The sequence below is a fragment of the Callospermophilus lateralis genome, chromosome 17, assembly GCF_048772815.1.
Source record: "Callospermophilus lateralis isolate mCalLat2 chromosome 17, mCalLat2.hap1, whole genome shotgun sequence".
In the NCBI taxonomy this organism is placed as follows: Eukaryota; Metazoa; Chordata; class Mammalia; order Rodentia; family Sciuridae; genus Callospermophilus; species Callospermophilus lateralis.
In genome coordinates, this window is record NC_135321.1 from 71020700 (window position 1) to 71036373 (window position 15674).

General features: G+C 37.9%; 1 protein-coding gene across 1 annotated transcript in view; it reads right to left on the reverse strand.

The window, feature by feature from the left end:
• The window catches only part of LOC143382624 (contactin-associated protein-like 3), a 152805-nt gene that overhangs the window by 36631 nt on the left and 100500 nt on the right, over positions 1-15674 (reverse strand). The window contains exons 11-12 of the mRNA XM_076836864.2: positions 13122-13319; positions 464-620 (exon numbers count right to left, since the gene is read on the reverse strand). Coding sequence (XP_076692979.2) covers positions 464-620; positions 13122-13319 — 355 coding nt within the window. The remainder of the gene's footprint in view (positions 1-463; positions 621-13121; positions 13320-15674) is intronic.

A 15674-nucleotide genomic window follows, 5' to 3' on the forward strand; every position in this document is an offset into this window, starting at 1 on the left:
ATGCAAAACCTCTCAGAGTTCCATTGTGTTAATGGAGTTCCCATGTTAATTTTCACTCACAAATTCCTAAGAAATACATAGTGTTATCTCCTAAATATATTTAAGACAAAGCTTTGGAGGAATTCACCTTCTGAATTATTGCCATGAGTGCCAGATTGCTTAATTAAACTGAACTTCAGAGACAAGACACTTGACTTCTAGTGAGTGGGAGACTTACCAAGTGCTTCCAGTTGAAGAATAATATAAAGCACATTATCTGGTATTCACAGTGAAATAGTGAATCTTTGGTCATACAATTTAATCTTTCGATTAACTGAAGGTATTCCATCCAAACTTATACTTTTAAATTACTTGAGCATCATGTAATTACTTATTTGCTCCAATTTGCCTGCTGTGTAATTAACTATGCATAACTGAGGAATAAAAACTACATTTCTGTGCAGGGACAGCATGTGGAACTCACCGTTCATCCTGGTCACCGTCACAGCTGCAGTGGTACTGAGAGTCCAGGCAGCTCCCCTCTCGTCCACAAGTGCACTTTGGCGCATCTGGCAGAGAACCTCCCCAGTAAGTGTGGGATCCATTGGTTCTTCTAGCCCACCAGCTCAGTGGGGTTCCATCTGAAAGACAAGTATGAGAAGGGTGACATCTATTTTGCCCCTCCACCCCGGTCCAAAATATTCCCTTTATTCCCAGGTCTAAAATGCAAGTGTGTCTGTGTGTGTGTGTGTGTGTGTGTGTGTGTGTGTGTGTTTGTGTAAGAGAGAGAGGATACACTTCAGAAGCTATATTTTACCCCTGCCAATAAAAATGTGGTTTCTCCAAATATATGGGCCAAGCTTTTCCCCTCAGTGTTTCAATATCTAGGCTTAAATAATTCCCATCATCTATTTTTATTTTATTAGGAAATGAGTCCTTAACTTACTTGTACATGGATATCACATATTTTCCATAAAAATAACATTCAAAAAACATTTGCCATCAAAACAACAGTAAGAGTAATTTATACATCCAGGATGAATCTGTTTGAGATGACAAATGCTCCCAGAGCAAGTTCAATGTCATACAGAAACAATGATCTATCGCCCCACATTTTTTTTTTTTTAAGGAAAGTTGCTATACATTAGGCCTTTGGAAAGGCATGGTACCCTCTGTCAGGACTTAACACATATTTTTGAGATATGTGTTTTTCTTGTATTGCAAGGCCTGACTCTTTATCTGGAAGCCAAATAAACACATGGATAGGTCTTCAAGTCTCAAGTGAACATGATGTTGAGAAACCAAGTCTGCCCGGTGCAGATGTTCAGTGCCAACTCCCCTCCCTGGCTGTGGTCAGGTGGCAGAGCTGGGAGCTATCTCAGCTGCACAGAACCACATGTTAAGACCAGGCACGCTGTGGGGAGGGGTTCAGGATGCACATCGCAGTGAGCCTGGGATGATCACAGAGGCAGGTGTGCAGATTAGCCCTCTTAGAGGAAGATGCAGGAGAAGATAAATTGCAGTCATCCCAAAATTAGAGGATGAAGAAAATGGAATTGGATTGCTTCAATCAATTTCCCAAATGTGCTTGATCATTTGGTGATGTTTTTCAAATTTGTAAGTTGTTACTGTTGGGCCTTGAGTTGAGATCTCGAACTTATCCCAGGTTCTACCTTTAATGCTTAATACAACTCAATTATGATTCATTTATAGGTAAGATCTCTGCATTCATCATCCTCACTTCCACCCTCCCACCCCCCAAAGAAAGGAAATTTAAAACAACAAAAGCAATCCTGAGAAATTTATAGAGGAATCAATATCTAGAATCTCTTAAAAATACATTGAAAGCTTGTTACTAGGAAATAAGAGCTACTGGGAAAATTTAATATTCTTTTCTCAAAATGCTACTTTGAGAAATGCTACATCACTTCTTTCACCACTACACTTGCTAAATTGAAGAGAAAAATACTCACTATATCCTAGTGCACAAGGATGAATTTACCTGCAAATATTCCTGTAAAGCAGTAAAAAAATAAGTTTTTGAGAGATAGTAAATACCTTTGGATCTGCTCAAATGTCTTAAAGTGTTCTAGAGAACAATCAAAAGACTTCCGGGGAATTTCCAGACTGATGAGGATGGCGTAGACTTATCTTTTCCTGCTTCTCCCTATTAAGCACAATGATAAACCCTAGAGATAACACACAAGAAGAACCACAGGAGATTCTGAAAGGAGGAAAGAGGAAGGCTAATTGGTTAGGACCCTGAACTGGAGGGAAATTATCATAGTTTATATAGAATTTCATTACAATTCCCCACTTATGTTAAAATAAAAAGTTTCTCAGAAGGAAGAAAGATGATATGGATTAGAAAAAAATCAGCTCTACATAAAGAAAGAAGGAGCATTAAAGAAAGAATAAATGAAGCTAAAATATAATATTTTGACGATCAATTAGGGTTCATCCCAGGAATGCAATGTTCAACATATGGAAATCAATAAATCTGATTCATCACATCAATAGATGCAGAAAAAGCATTTGGCTAAATACAGCACCTCCTCATGTTCAAAACATTAGAAAAACTAGGGATAACAGGAACATATCTCAATATCGCAAAAGCTATCTATGATTAGCCCCAGGCCAACATCATTCTAAATGAAGAAAAATTGAAGGCATTCCCTCTAAAAACTGGAACAAGACAGGGATGCCCTCTTTCAACATTTCTATTTAACATGGTTCTTGAAACACTGGCCAGAGCAATTAGACAGATGAAAGAAATTAAAGGGATACAGATAGGAAAAGAAGAACTCAAATTAGCACTATTTGCTAATGATATGATTCTATACTTAGAAGGCCCAAAAAATTCCACCAGAAAACTTCTAGAACTAGTAAATGAATTCAGCAAAGTAGCAGGGTACAAAATCAACACCCATAAATCAAAGGCATTTCTGTATGTCAGTGACAAATCCTCTGAAAGGTAAACAAGGAAAACTACCCCATTTACAGTAGCCTCAAAAATAAATAAAATACTTAGGAATCAACTTAATGAAAGAGGCAAAAGATCTCTACAACAAAAACCATATAACACTAAGGGAAGAAATTAAAGAAGACCTTAGAAGATGGAAAGGGAGATCTCCCTTGTTCTTGGACAGGCAAAATTAATATTGTCAAAATGACCATACAACCAAAAGCACTATACAGACTTAGTGCAATTTCAATCAAAATCCCAATGACATTCCTCATAGAAATAGAAAAATCAGTCATGAAATTCATCTGAAAAATAAGAGACCCAGAATAGCTAAAACAATCTTTAGCAAGAAGAGTGAAGCAGGTGGGATCACTATACCAGAACTTAAACTATACTACAGAGTAATATTAACAAAAACAGCATGATATTGGCATCAAAACAGACTTGTAGACCAATAGTACAGAACAGAGGACACAGAGACTGACCCACATAATTACAGTTATCTTATATTAGACAAAGGCACCAAAAGCGTACATTGGAGAAAAAAAGATAGCCTCTTCAACAAATGGTGCTGGGAAAACTGGAAATCCATATGCAACAAAATGAAATTAAACCTCTATCTCTCACCATACACAAAACTCAACTCAAAGTAAATCAAGAACCTAGGAAGTAAACCAGAGACACTATGTCTATTAGAAGAAAAGTAGGCCCAAATCTCCATCATGTCGGATTAGGTCCTAACTTCCTTAATAAGACTCCTGTAGTGCAAGAATTAATATCAAGAATCAATAAATGGAATATATTCAAACTAAGAAGCTTTTTCTCAGCAAAAGAAGCAATCAGTGAGTTCAATAGAGAGCCTACAATTTGGGAACAAATTTCTACCACACACACATCAGATAGAGCACTAATCTCTAGGACATATAAAGGACTCAAAAATCTTAACACCAAAAAAACAAATAACCCAATCAATAAATGGACCAAGGACCTGAAGAGACACTTCTCAGAGGATGATATACAATCAATCAAAAAATACGTGAAAAAATGTTCATCATCACTACCAATTAGAGAAATGCAAATCAAAACTACTCTAAGATTTTATCTCACTTCAGTCAGAATGGCAGCTATTAAGAATATAAACAACAATAAGTGTTGGCGAGAATATGGGGGGGGGACACACTCATAAATTGCTGGCGGGACTGCAAATTGGTCCAGCTAATATGGAAAACAGAATGGAGAATCCTTGGAAAACTGGAAATGAAACCATGATTTGTCAGCCATCCCACTCCTCAGTCTATACCCAAAGGACTTAAAAGCAGCTTACTATAGGAACACAGCCACATCAATGGTTATAGCAGCACAATTCACAATAGCTGAACTGTGAAGCCAACCTAGATGCCCTTCAGTAGATGAATGAATAAAGAAAATGTGGTATATATATACACAATGAAATATTACTCAGTGCTAAAAACGAATAAAATCATGGCATTCATTTGCAGGTAAATGGATGGAGTTGGAGAATATAATGCTAAGTGAAGTTAGCCACTCCCAAAAAACCAAATGCTCAATGTTTTCTCTGATTTAAGGATGCTGATTCATAATGTGGTTGGAGGGGAATGGGAGAATTAGATGAACTCTAGATAAGGGAAAGGGGAAAAGGGAAAGAAGGGGAAAGGAAGGAGCATGGGGGTAGGAAAGATGGTGGAATGAGATGAACATCAGTACTCTAAGCACATGTATGAAGACACGAATGGTGTGACGCTACTTTGTGTACAACCAGAGATATGAAAGATTGTGCTCTATATGTATAAAATGAATTGGAATGCATTCTGCTGTCATATATAAAAAAATTAAAATTTAAAAAAAAATGAAAAAGGAAATAGAACAGAATGGTAAAAATGGAAAATGATAAATATATTTATGGAATGACTATCAGGTATTAAATCTACTATTTAAATGCAATTATTGTAGCATTTATTAAGCACTGATAATAGCAGAATATGATAAATAATATGGAAATTAATGAAATAACACCCAAGTTTAGATTTATAACTGAAAAATGACACATAATTGCAAAGCAGTAAGACATAGATATCGAAAGCTTAGGATTGAGGAAAAATCCACCTGGGATTCAGATACTGCATCTTCCTTTCATTAATCATGTTACTTTCTTGTATACATATTGTCTCTATAAAATATGGATATTAATATGTACTGTGGGTAATATAATATTAATATTACAATATTAATATGTAATATGATTGTAGGTGTGAAATCTGAATAAAATAATACAGGTGATATGCCTGATCTATAATAAATGATAAACAAATGTTGAAAAAAATATAATATTTTACCTTATTCTTAATTGATATAATATATGAGTAAGTTCAAAATAATAGTAGCAACAATGTATTGGGTGATTATAGCTTAGGGATAAATAAAATTGGTGACAGGATTCTGATAAGGATGGGACAGAGGAATTGGAAGTACTCTGTTATAAAGCACCATCACCATCAATGAAGTGGGACAATGTTATTTGAAAATGGAAGAAGATTGATCATAATCTATATTTCAGACTCAATGGAAATTGCCTAAAAATTAAAAATAAATGTATGCAAGGAGAAGAGAAAGGATGGAATCATAAAAAGCTCAATTAAAATTAAAAAAAGAAAAAGAGAGGGGTTAAAAAGAGAAAGAGAAAGGACAAAGACATTTGTGGTTCGAATGTGGTTTGTCTCCCGAGGTTCATGAGTTTGAAGCTTGGCCCTAAGCTTGGCAAAGAGGGGGTGGTGTGGACTCTTAAAAAGTGGGGTCTAGTGACGGGGATTGCTGCTCTTGGAAGGGATCAAGGTGGTTCTCATGGGACCCTGAGTTAGTTCTCATGAGAGTGAGTTGCCTTAAGAGCAAGCCTGACCCCTGAGTCTTCTTTCCTCCCTCCCTTCTCCTTCCCTCCTTCCCTCCCCCCAACCTCTTGTTTCTGATTTGTAATGTGATCTCTTGTTCCCACATGCACTCCCACCATGATGCCATCCACCATGATGTGCCAGTCTTAATGGGGACATCTCCTGAGAATTGAGTAAATACTGGCATCACACTCTTCGATATCCAGAAATATGAATTAGATACACTTCTTTTTCCTACCAAGTATTTTGTTATGGAAATAAAAAGCTGACTGATTCAGCAAACCCCCCCCAAAAAAAAGAATTGCAATAGGGTAAATAGTAATCCAAGCATCAAGGATCACGTTAAGTGCAAATGGCCAAATGTGCCAATTAAAATACAAAGACCGAGTGGACAAAAGACAAGATCCAACTACACGTTGTCTACCAAAATCCCTTGAAGTACAAAATGATAGAGAGTAAAAGTAAAGGGATGGAGAAGGGTACATTGTGCTGACACTAATCAAAAGAAAGCTACAGTAGCTGTATCAATTTCAAAGACAATTTCAGAGCAAGGAAAAGTATCAAGGATGACAAGGGGCACAGCACAATGATAAAGTCAATTCTCCAAGAAGACATAGTAATACTTAACATGAATGCAACAAACAACAGAGACTCAAAATATATGATGCAGAAACTGACAGAACTCCAAAGACAAAGAGACAAATTCACTGTTATTACCCCATGGAAATGTTAATATCCTTCTGTCAGGAATTGACAGATCCAGCAGGCATAAAATCATTAAGGATATATTTAAACTAAATATCAATCAACTATATCTAATTGACATTTATAGAATACTTCACCCAACAATGTAGAATACATAGTTTTCTCAGGTATATAGGCACAATTCATTAAGTTATAGCACACTGCAGCTCATCAAATGCATCTTAATAAATTCAAAAGAATAGAAATCATACAAAATATGCTGTAATAATAATAATAATAACAACTAATAATAGTAGAAAGATAGTTGGAAAATCCCAAAGTATCTGGATAGTTAACAATAAATCAAACATGGCCAAAAAAGAAGTCCCAAGTGGAAAAACTATGTTCTTAACTAAATGGACACAAAAATAGAACTTATTGAAATTTGCGAATTCCGTGAAAGCAGTGTATAGAAGGAATTCATAGCACAAAAGTCAATAATCCAAGTTTCTATCTTAGAAATCTGCAGGTGGGGAGCCAACTAATCCAAAGTAAGAAAAATAAAAGGAACTAAATTTACAGAAGAAGTCAGAAAAATTGAAAGCAAGAAATGAATAGAGAAAAATCAGTGAAATAAAACCTGGTTATTTGAAAAGATCATAAAATTGATAAACTTCTAGCCAGGCTAACCATGAAAAAGGAAGGAAAGATAGAAATTTCTAACATTGGAAATGAAAAAGAGGCCATTGCTATTGATCTAATGGACATCCAAATAACATTAGAGGACTATTTTAAACAACTCAATGCACACATATTTGATAATTTATATGAAATGGAGCAACTGCTTGAAAGACACAATCTACCAAGCCTCACTCAAGGAGGAATAATCTAGACAGCTGTATGTTATGTGTAGAACCATGTCTCCAAAACAAATTACACTGAAGTCTTAACCTTCCATACCTCAAAATATGACTTTATTTGAATATGTGGTCTTTATAGAGGTAATTGAATTAAGATGAAATAATTAAGGTAGGCTCCAATTTAATGTGACTTGTCTTATTTTTTAAAGAAAGGTAAATATGGACACTGAGCTAGATACACACAGAGGTAAGATGATATGAAAATACACACAGAGAATATCATGTAAAGTTGGGAGGTTGGAGTGATTAATCTACAAGCCAAGGAATGTCAAAGATTGTCTACAAACCAACAGATGCCACAGGTTTCTGTTAACACTTTGATTTTGTAATGCTAGCCTTTAGAAATATGAGACAATGATTTTTTCTTATTTTAAACAACCCATGTCTAGGACTCGGTTACAGCACCTATGGGAAAAGAAGATAGATTTTATTATTAAGTAAAATGAATCAAGAATCAACAATTTTTCCAAAACAGAAGGTTCAGACCCAGATAATTTCATCAGAAAATTCTATCTAACATGATACCAATTCTCCCCAATATGTTCAGGAAACAGAAGGACAATGAATACTTCCTAACTTATTCTAAAAGGCCCACATTACCCTAATACCCAAACTAGGAAACACTTTACAGAACAAAAAAGAAAGAAAAGAAAAGAGAGAAACTGCAGAAGAAAATCTCTCTCCTAAATATAGGCATTGAAATCTTTAAAAGTATTAATCAGCTGGATCCAACAGAATGCAAAAAAAAATTATGCCTCATAATCAATTGGGACTTATTTCCACATATGCCTTGAACACCATGGAATTAATTAACATCATTCCTCACATCAACAGGCTAAAGAAGAAAAACCATTTGGTCCTATGAATAGATGAAGAAAAAGTGCTCAATACAATCCAATAGCCATTCATGATAAATAAAACTCTCAGCAGACTTGGAATACAAGAGAATGCCATCCACTTGGTGAAGAGCATCTAAAAGAAACCTACAGTTAGCATCGGTCCTAAAGGTGAGGGACAAGATGATTCCCCATGAAGACTGGGAATGAGAAAAGGGTATCACTGCTTACCGCTGCTTTTCCACATTGTACTGGAAGTTCTGGGTAATATAGTAAGCAAAAAAGGAAATAAAGTATATATATTATAAGGGAAAATTAAAACTCTTTTTTTTTCACAAATAGCATCACTGTCTATATAGAAAATCCCTAAAAAAACTCAACAACAGCAGAAACATCTACATCTAGAAAGTGTTTAGCTCAAGACTGCAGGACAGTGGTTGATTGCTTTCTTGTCTAAAACAGTATACCACTGGAATATGAAATTAGAAGCACAACATATTTTACACTAGATCTAAAAGTTAAATATTTAGGTGTAAATTAACAAAATTGGCACATAATCTATATGGAAAAAAAAGTATAAAATTCTGAAGAAGGAGATCAGAGAGGATCTAAGTAAATGGAGAGATATATCATGTCCATGGATAGGAAGAACTGAGAGTGTGAAAGTGTTAAGATCTTCCCAAACTGATCTATAGATTTAGTGCAAACTGAAAACTGATTGAAACTGACTCTGAAGTTTACATAAAAAGGCAAAGACTGACAATATCCAACACACTACTGAAGATGAATGAAGTCTGAGGACTGATAGCACCTGGCTTCAAGACCCACTACAAAGCCACAATACTCAAGACAGCATGGCATTGGGAAAAGAGTAGATAAACCCATCAATGGGGCAGAATAGAGGACCTACATATACATCCACACACAGATAATCAACAGAACTTTGAAAAAGACCAAAGACAACTCAATGGGGAAAGCATAGTTTTTGCAAAAGTGGTATTAGAACAATCCTCATGAAAAACAAGGTGAATCTAGGCACTTTCCACCTTTCATATCAAAATTAAAATGCCATACAACAAAACTTCTGGAAGGTAAAAGGAAAAAAATCAAGTTGATCTTGGGTGTATCAATGAGTTTTTAGATGCAACAGCAAAAGTCCCATCAATGAAAATCATTTTATAAACTGGATTTTTTTAAAAACAAAAAGCTTCTAAAATGAAAAATACTGATCTAATAAAAGATTTGTATCTAAAACATGCAAATAATTTGTAGAACTCAATAGTTCCATAAGTAACTCAATTAGAATGAGGCAAAAGATCTGAACAGACACCAGAAAAAAATAAGATCTATTGATCAAACGCAGAATATGAAGATACCCTCAAAATCACATGTTATTAGGAAACTGCAAACAAAAACAATAATGGGATACTACTGCACACTTGTTAGAATGGTTAAAGTTCAAAACACTGACCTTGTCAAATGCTGGCCATGATGTAACGCAACAGAACCTCTCATTTATTGCTGATTGGAATATAAAATGGCCCAGGCATTTTGGAAGACAATTTGGTGCTTAATAGGCTTACCAGCGTTACCATAAGATCCAGCAATTATGCCCCAAGGCATTTAAGCAAATTAGTTGAAAATATATGTGGTTGGAATAATTCTCACCTATTACATAGAAACACTAATCAAGGCATTGTGATATTGATGCAGGGTAGACATATAGATTTTGAAGACAAAGAATCAAGAAAATAGACCCACCACACAAATATGTCCAAGTGGTATCTGGCAATGTTGAAATGGTAATTCAAAAGAGGAAGGACAGTCTTTCAATAAATGGCATTAGGGAAACTGGGCCAAACTCTCACACACATAAAAATTATCCCAAAGTGGAACATAAAATATAAAATATTTTATATAAAATATAAACCACTAGAAAATTTTTTTTTAAATCTTTAGGATTTAGAATTAGAGAAAGAATTCTTAGACTTCTCAGCAAATGTACAACCCACAACAGGGAAAAAAAATCGATAAATCCGATCTCATCAAAAGTAAACCTTCTGCTAAAGCATAAGGAGGATGTGGAAGAAATCAAAGTCTTATAAAGTGGAAGTTTGGGGAATGTAAACTAGTATGGCCACCCTAGAAACCACTTGGGCACCTTTTTTTTCCTTTAGTAAAATTAACCATGTAATTACCCAACAATTGCGCTCTTGGCCATTTTGATCCCAGGAAAATGACACTGAAGATCACACATTCATGAGGCGTACAACGTTCTAATGAATTTCAAGGGGAACGCTGAGTGAAAAAGTCCATCCCCAAAGTTTCTACTTTCTGGTTCCATTTATGTAACATTCTTCAAATGGAAAATAAATGGAGAAGGCATTAGTGGTTGCCAGGGGTTACCACTGATGAGTAGGAGGTGGAAGCAGGTGTGGATACTGAGCCAGAGGAGGCTCATGCCGATGGAAATCTTGTATATCTTGACTGACAAGATTGTGATACTGCACTGAAGTTTTGCAAGACATTACCTCTGGGGGAAGTGGGTAAAGGTACTCGGGTTCACTTGATGATTTCTCACAAGTGTGTATGAATGTGCAGTTGGCTCAAATTTTTAAAAATTAATTAAAAAAACAATAAAATCCTAAGGGAAAACTATAGGCTCTTTTTCAAAAGAAAACAGAAAAACTTTCAATGACTGGAGTAGAATACTTCATTTTCTCAATTATTTTAGCCCCTAACATAGTAGTTTCCAAAATATCACTTGAAGATCTTTTTTAAAATTCCAATCCCAGGCTGTTCCTCAGATCAGTTAAATTGTAATTTACAGGTATAAGACATTTGCAAAGTCAAATGTTACTTCATTTACAGTGTTGCAAGGCGTCAGATTAAAGTTCTTTCTGACTTGCTTGTACACATTATAAGGGAAAGCAGATCAGAGCTCGCATCCTAAGGAAAGTTCAGCCCATGTTACCCTTCTATGTCATCTCTTCCCTAATCAGGAGCTTCTGAAAGGTTTAGGTTCCTTCTACATGTTTGTCTAGGTTAAGTTTATATTTAAAATTCTCCAGTGGCCCCTTTGCCACAATAACTCTGAGACATAGAAAAATGACACTACATTTTTTCCTAATGTAGTTTTAGAAATGTATCTTATTTCACTTTTAATTATCCATTCTCCAAATTCATCTTGTATCTAGAAATAAAACCAAATGGACAACAGCTGGAGAGTGCATCAATTAAATCCCAACCCCATTGGGAGGGTCTGTGCACACCTGTGTAGTGCACAGGGTACAGGCTGGTCCATGCACACCGTGCTTGCTCACTGACACATCAGGAAATATTGTTTACTGGTTCCATTAGAGGTCACTCCCATGTGACTTGTTCCCTTTCCTCCCCATGCCTGGCTTTCCCTGGTAACTATCTAGTGTATTTTGTTCCATAGTCCTGGTCTGGCTTACTATAATCATCTTTCTCACTGATTAAACTTCAACCATGATGAATTAACAAATACTTGAACCTAGTAATGACAACTATAAATATAAAAACCTGGAGAGCTGGGAATGAGAATAAAACTACAGAGCCGGGAGTGAGGATTACTTATTTCCTGAACTTTATGTAGTTTATCTCATTTATGTAGGACTCCATGAAATCAGTTCAGTGTCTCTGAAGAAGAAACAGATGCAAAAGATTAAGCAATTGCTTGAATTTCTGCAGATGCTACAGAATAGACTTGGACTTCAAACTCAGACGTGAGATGAAACAAGTCCTTTGCTCTTTTTAGTCAATGGAACCAGCAAATAGGCATTCAAAGGAGACTAGATCACTCTGAGAAGGGACCCAAGAGAGGACTGCATACATCTAAACAACGGGTAAGATTCAAGGGTGAAAGGCAGGAGGGGGCCATCCAAGCAGAGAAAGTAGCAGGAAAATTCTGGTACAGAGAAGAACTGTGGTCTGGAATGTTCCACAGGGGCCAACTGACCAGGAGCCGTGGGGATTAGGGGAGGCAGTACAGGTATGTGACAGTGATTCTGAAGGACACATCTGCAACTGAGAGTCACACACCAATACCTTTCAATGCATTTTGAAATGCATTGAAAATGCATTTAATTAGTGTAGATTAAAATTGTAAGAGTGGCTTTACTATGCTGCTAACTTACACTAGTTTAGATTACTGAATTTCTACAAAAAAAAAAAGAAAGACAAATCTCAGTATTTACTAATGAAAATAAAATGCTTGCTAAAAAAAACAAAAAAACAAACAAACAAACAAACAAACAACTTTATTGGGGAGCATCAAAGGGTTCTGTAAGAGACTATGGGAGTCCCTAGAAGGAGGGAGAAACATCTACTTAAGAGCAGAAGGTTATGATGCAAGCAGGGCTTCCTGGAGATAATCTGCATTTTTGAAGATGAAGATAGTACATTGGGTAACTTGGGGGAAATGGATGAGAGATCAGCCGGAAAACTCTGGCAATAACTTCATTAATTATTCCGAATCCGACATTCGGGAGTGGTGGGGCTGGGAGTGACAGGTGACCTACTGAGACACTCTGAACCGAGGGATCCAACTTGACAGGTGGATTGAGGGGTAGATTTTGAAAGGCGTGGGGAGGCGGACTGGTCCCAGCTGGCCTCCAGAAAGAGCTGTTAGCCCTCACCCGCCCTAAAACCCCACTCCCCTCTAATTGTCAAAGCTGGCATATGTTATTAGCAAAGTTTCTTTGATTTTAAAAACAAACAAACAAACAAAACGCCTGTCACTAGTCCTGCACGCTGAGCACCCACGGTGAGGAGGGCGCCCTGCAGCGCGGTTCCGGGCCGGGGTCCTTACCTCCTGGGTCTGCGAGCCGCCCGGAGCCGCAGCGCAGGGCCAGCCGCTGCTCGCAGCGCTCCGCCAGGGCCACCGCTGCCCGCAGCTGCCCCGCGCTGGCCGCGTACGCGAAGGTCACCGAGCGTGGGTGCCCCCGGGGGCCGCCTCCGATGGTCACCTGGTCTGGGCCACCGTGCCGCACCACCGTCCACGCGGCGTCTGCGGAGCAGAAACGCGGGGCCGGAGTCAGAGGCTGCGGAACACCTTGTATTTCAGTTAAGCCTTTCCCGCGTTTTTATTGGTGCGCTGTAGCTGAGCATGGTGGGGCCTGTCGTGACCCATTTGTGCCTGCACCAATATGCCCAGGCCATTAGGCCAATGCCACCCTTCAGCACTTCCCCTCGGTCCCCTCCTCCCCACCTCGGGTCCCTTTCCTCTGCTCTTCTTGAGATCCCCACCCCCCCCCCTTTCTTTCCCTCTCCAGCTCCCACAGAGGAGAGAAAGCCCACGACCCTTGACCTTCTGAGTTTGGCTAATTGCACTTAACATAATCGTCTCTAGTTCCATCCGTTTTCCTGCAAATGACATGATTTCATTCTTCTTTATGGCCGAATAAAACTCCATTGTGTGTGTAGACCTCATTTTCTGTCGCCATTCATCGGTTGACTGACACCCAGGCTGGTTCCACGGTTTAGCTACTGAGGACTGTGCAGCCATCAACAGGGTGGGCATGTGTCACTGCAGGATACTGACTTTGATTCTTCACCATGAATACCCACACGCGGTCTGGCTGGGCAGATGGTGGTTCCATGCCTAGTCTTTGAGGAAACTCCATACTGATTTCCAGAGTGGTTGAACTAATTCACAGTCCCACCAACGGTGTGAAAGTGTTCCTTCTCCTCCCCATCCTCTCCAGCATTTATTATTGTTTGTGTTCTTGATGGCTGCCATTCTCACTGCTGTGAGATGAAATCTCAGTGTAATTTTGGAGGAAAATGCAAATAAAAAACTACACTGAGATTTCATCTTAATTAAGTTTTTAATCAAAATTTGAATTACTGCGAGTTTGCAGTGAACTTTTTGCCTTGGATTTGTTTAGCAACGCATTAGGCAGAATTCAGCCTCAAAGAGAAGAATATATTGGGAGAACTGATGATTACATTTCTGTGACTTGTCTAATAATATAATGCAAAAATCACTTTTTACATTAACACAAAAATGAGGCTAAACTGGGCATGACCATATATCTTTTTTGCTCAGTATTTTCCTTATTATCAAATAAGTTTATAAAAGATGCATTTGGGGATGATGGGACCTACAGATTGATGAACTACCACAGGAAGCAACTTTGTTCAGAGCCTATCAACTTCTCAGTGAGCAAGCCCTGAAGAATGACATGCTTTGGGCATCCCATAGAGCGTCCAGGCAGTAATCCTGGCCATCTGTCCATCTGATGATAATTTCTGATGTCTTTCTGTTGTGTTGAACACTCGAATTTGTTTTCTTTTACTTTTGTCTGGTTTTTGTGGTACTGGAGGTTGAACCCAGAGGCACTGTACTACTGAACTAAACCTCCAGCCCTTTTATGTATTTTTACTTTGAGAAAGGGCTTTGCTAAGTTGTGCAGGCTGGCCTCCAACTTGCAATCCTCCTGCCTCAGCCTCCCAAGTCTCTGGGATTACAGGCTATGTGCCACCACACCCAACCATTAGATTGTTTTGATAAAATAACAAAAACAAACAAAACAACAGTCTTCCAAGGGAAGAACTTTAGGTTCTTTCATTTCCCAAGGGACCTCATGCTTGATGGTGTAAAGTATCGCCCAGCTGAATGGATAGCTATGGGTCAGTGGACAAGGAGCTGCTTTGAAGTCACTCCAGTTTAACTACATCAATGCTGCCTGGTTTTTTAGCTTCTAAAAAAAAGACATATTTAGTATAATGGACACTTTACATAGGAGTTTTCCAAACCGTAGGAATGGGGAAAATTCATATGGATATACATTTAAAGAATTAAAATCAAAGCAATGTAGTACGTGTGTTTTTTGTTGTTTGTTTTTTGGGTTTTTTAGTCCAGGAATTGACCAAAGGGATGCTTAACCACTGAGCCATATCCCAACCCTTTTTATGTTTTATTTATTTATTTATTTATTTATTTATTTATTTTTAGAAAGAGTGAGAGAGAGGGGGAGAGAGAGAGAATTTTTTAATATTTATTTTTTAGTACTTGGCGGACACATCTTTGTACGTGGTGCTGAGGATCGAACCCGGGCCGCACGCATGCCAGGCAAGCTCGCTACCACTTGAGCCACATCCCCAGCCCCTTATGTTTTATTTTAAGACAAGTTCTCTCTGAGTCGCTTAGGGCCTCGATAAGTCGCTGAGGCTGGCTTTGAACTTGCAATCCTCCTGCCTCAGCCTCCCCAGTTACTAGGTTTACAGGTATGTGCCACCATGCCCAGCTATATTAGGTTTTCTATTGAGAAATCACCCTCCCATCCTGTCACATCTCAGGATTTTTAATGACTTGGTTTCCAAGTGTATGTAAGAGAAGTTTAACAGTCTTACCGCTGCT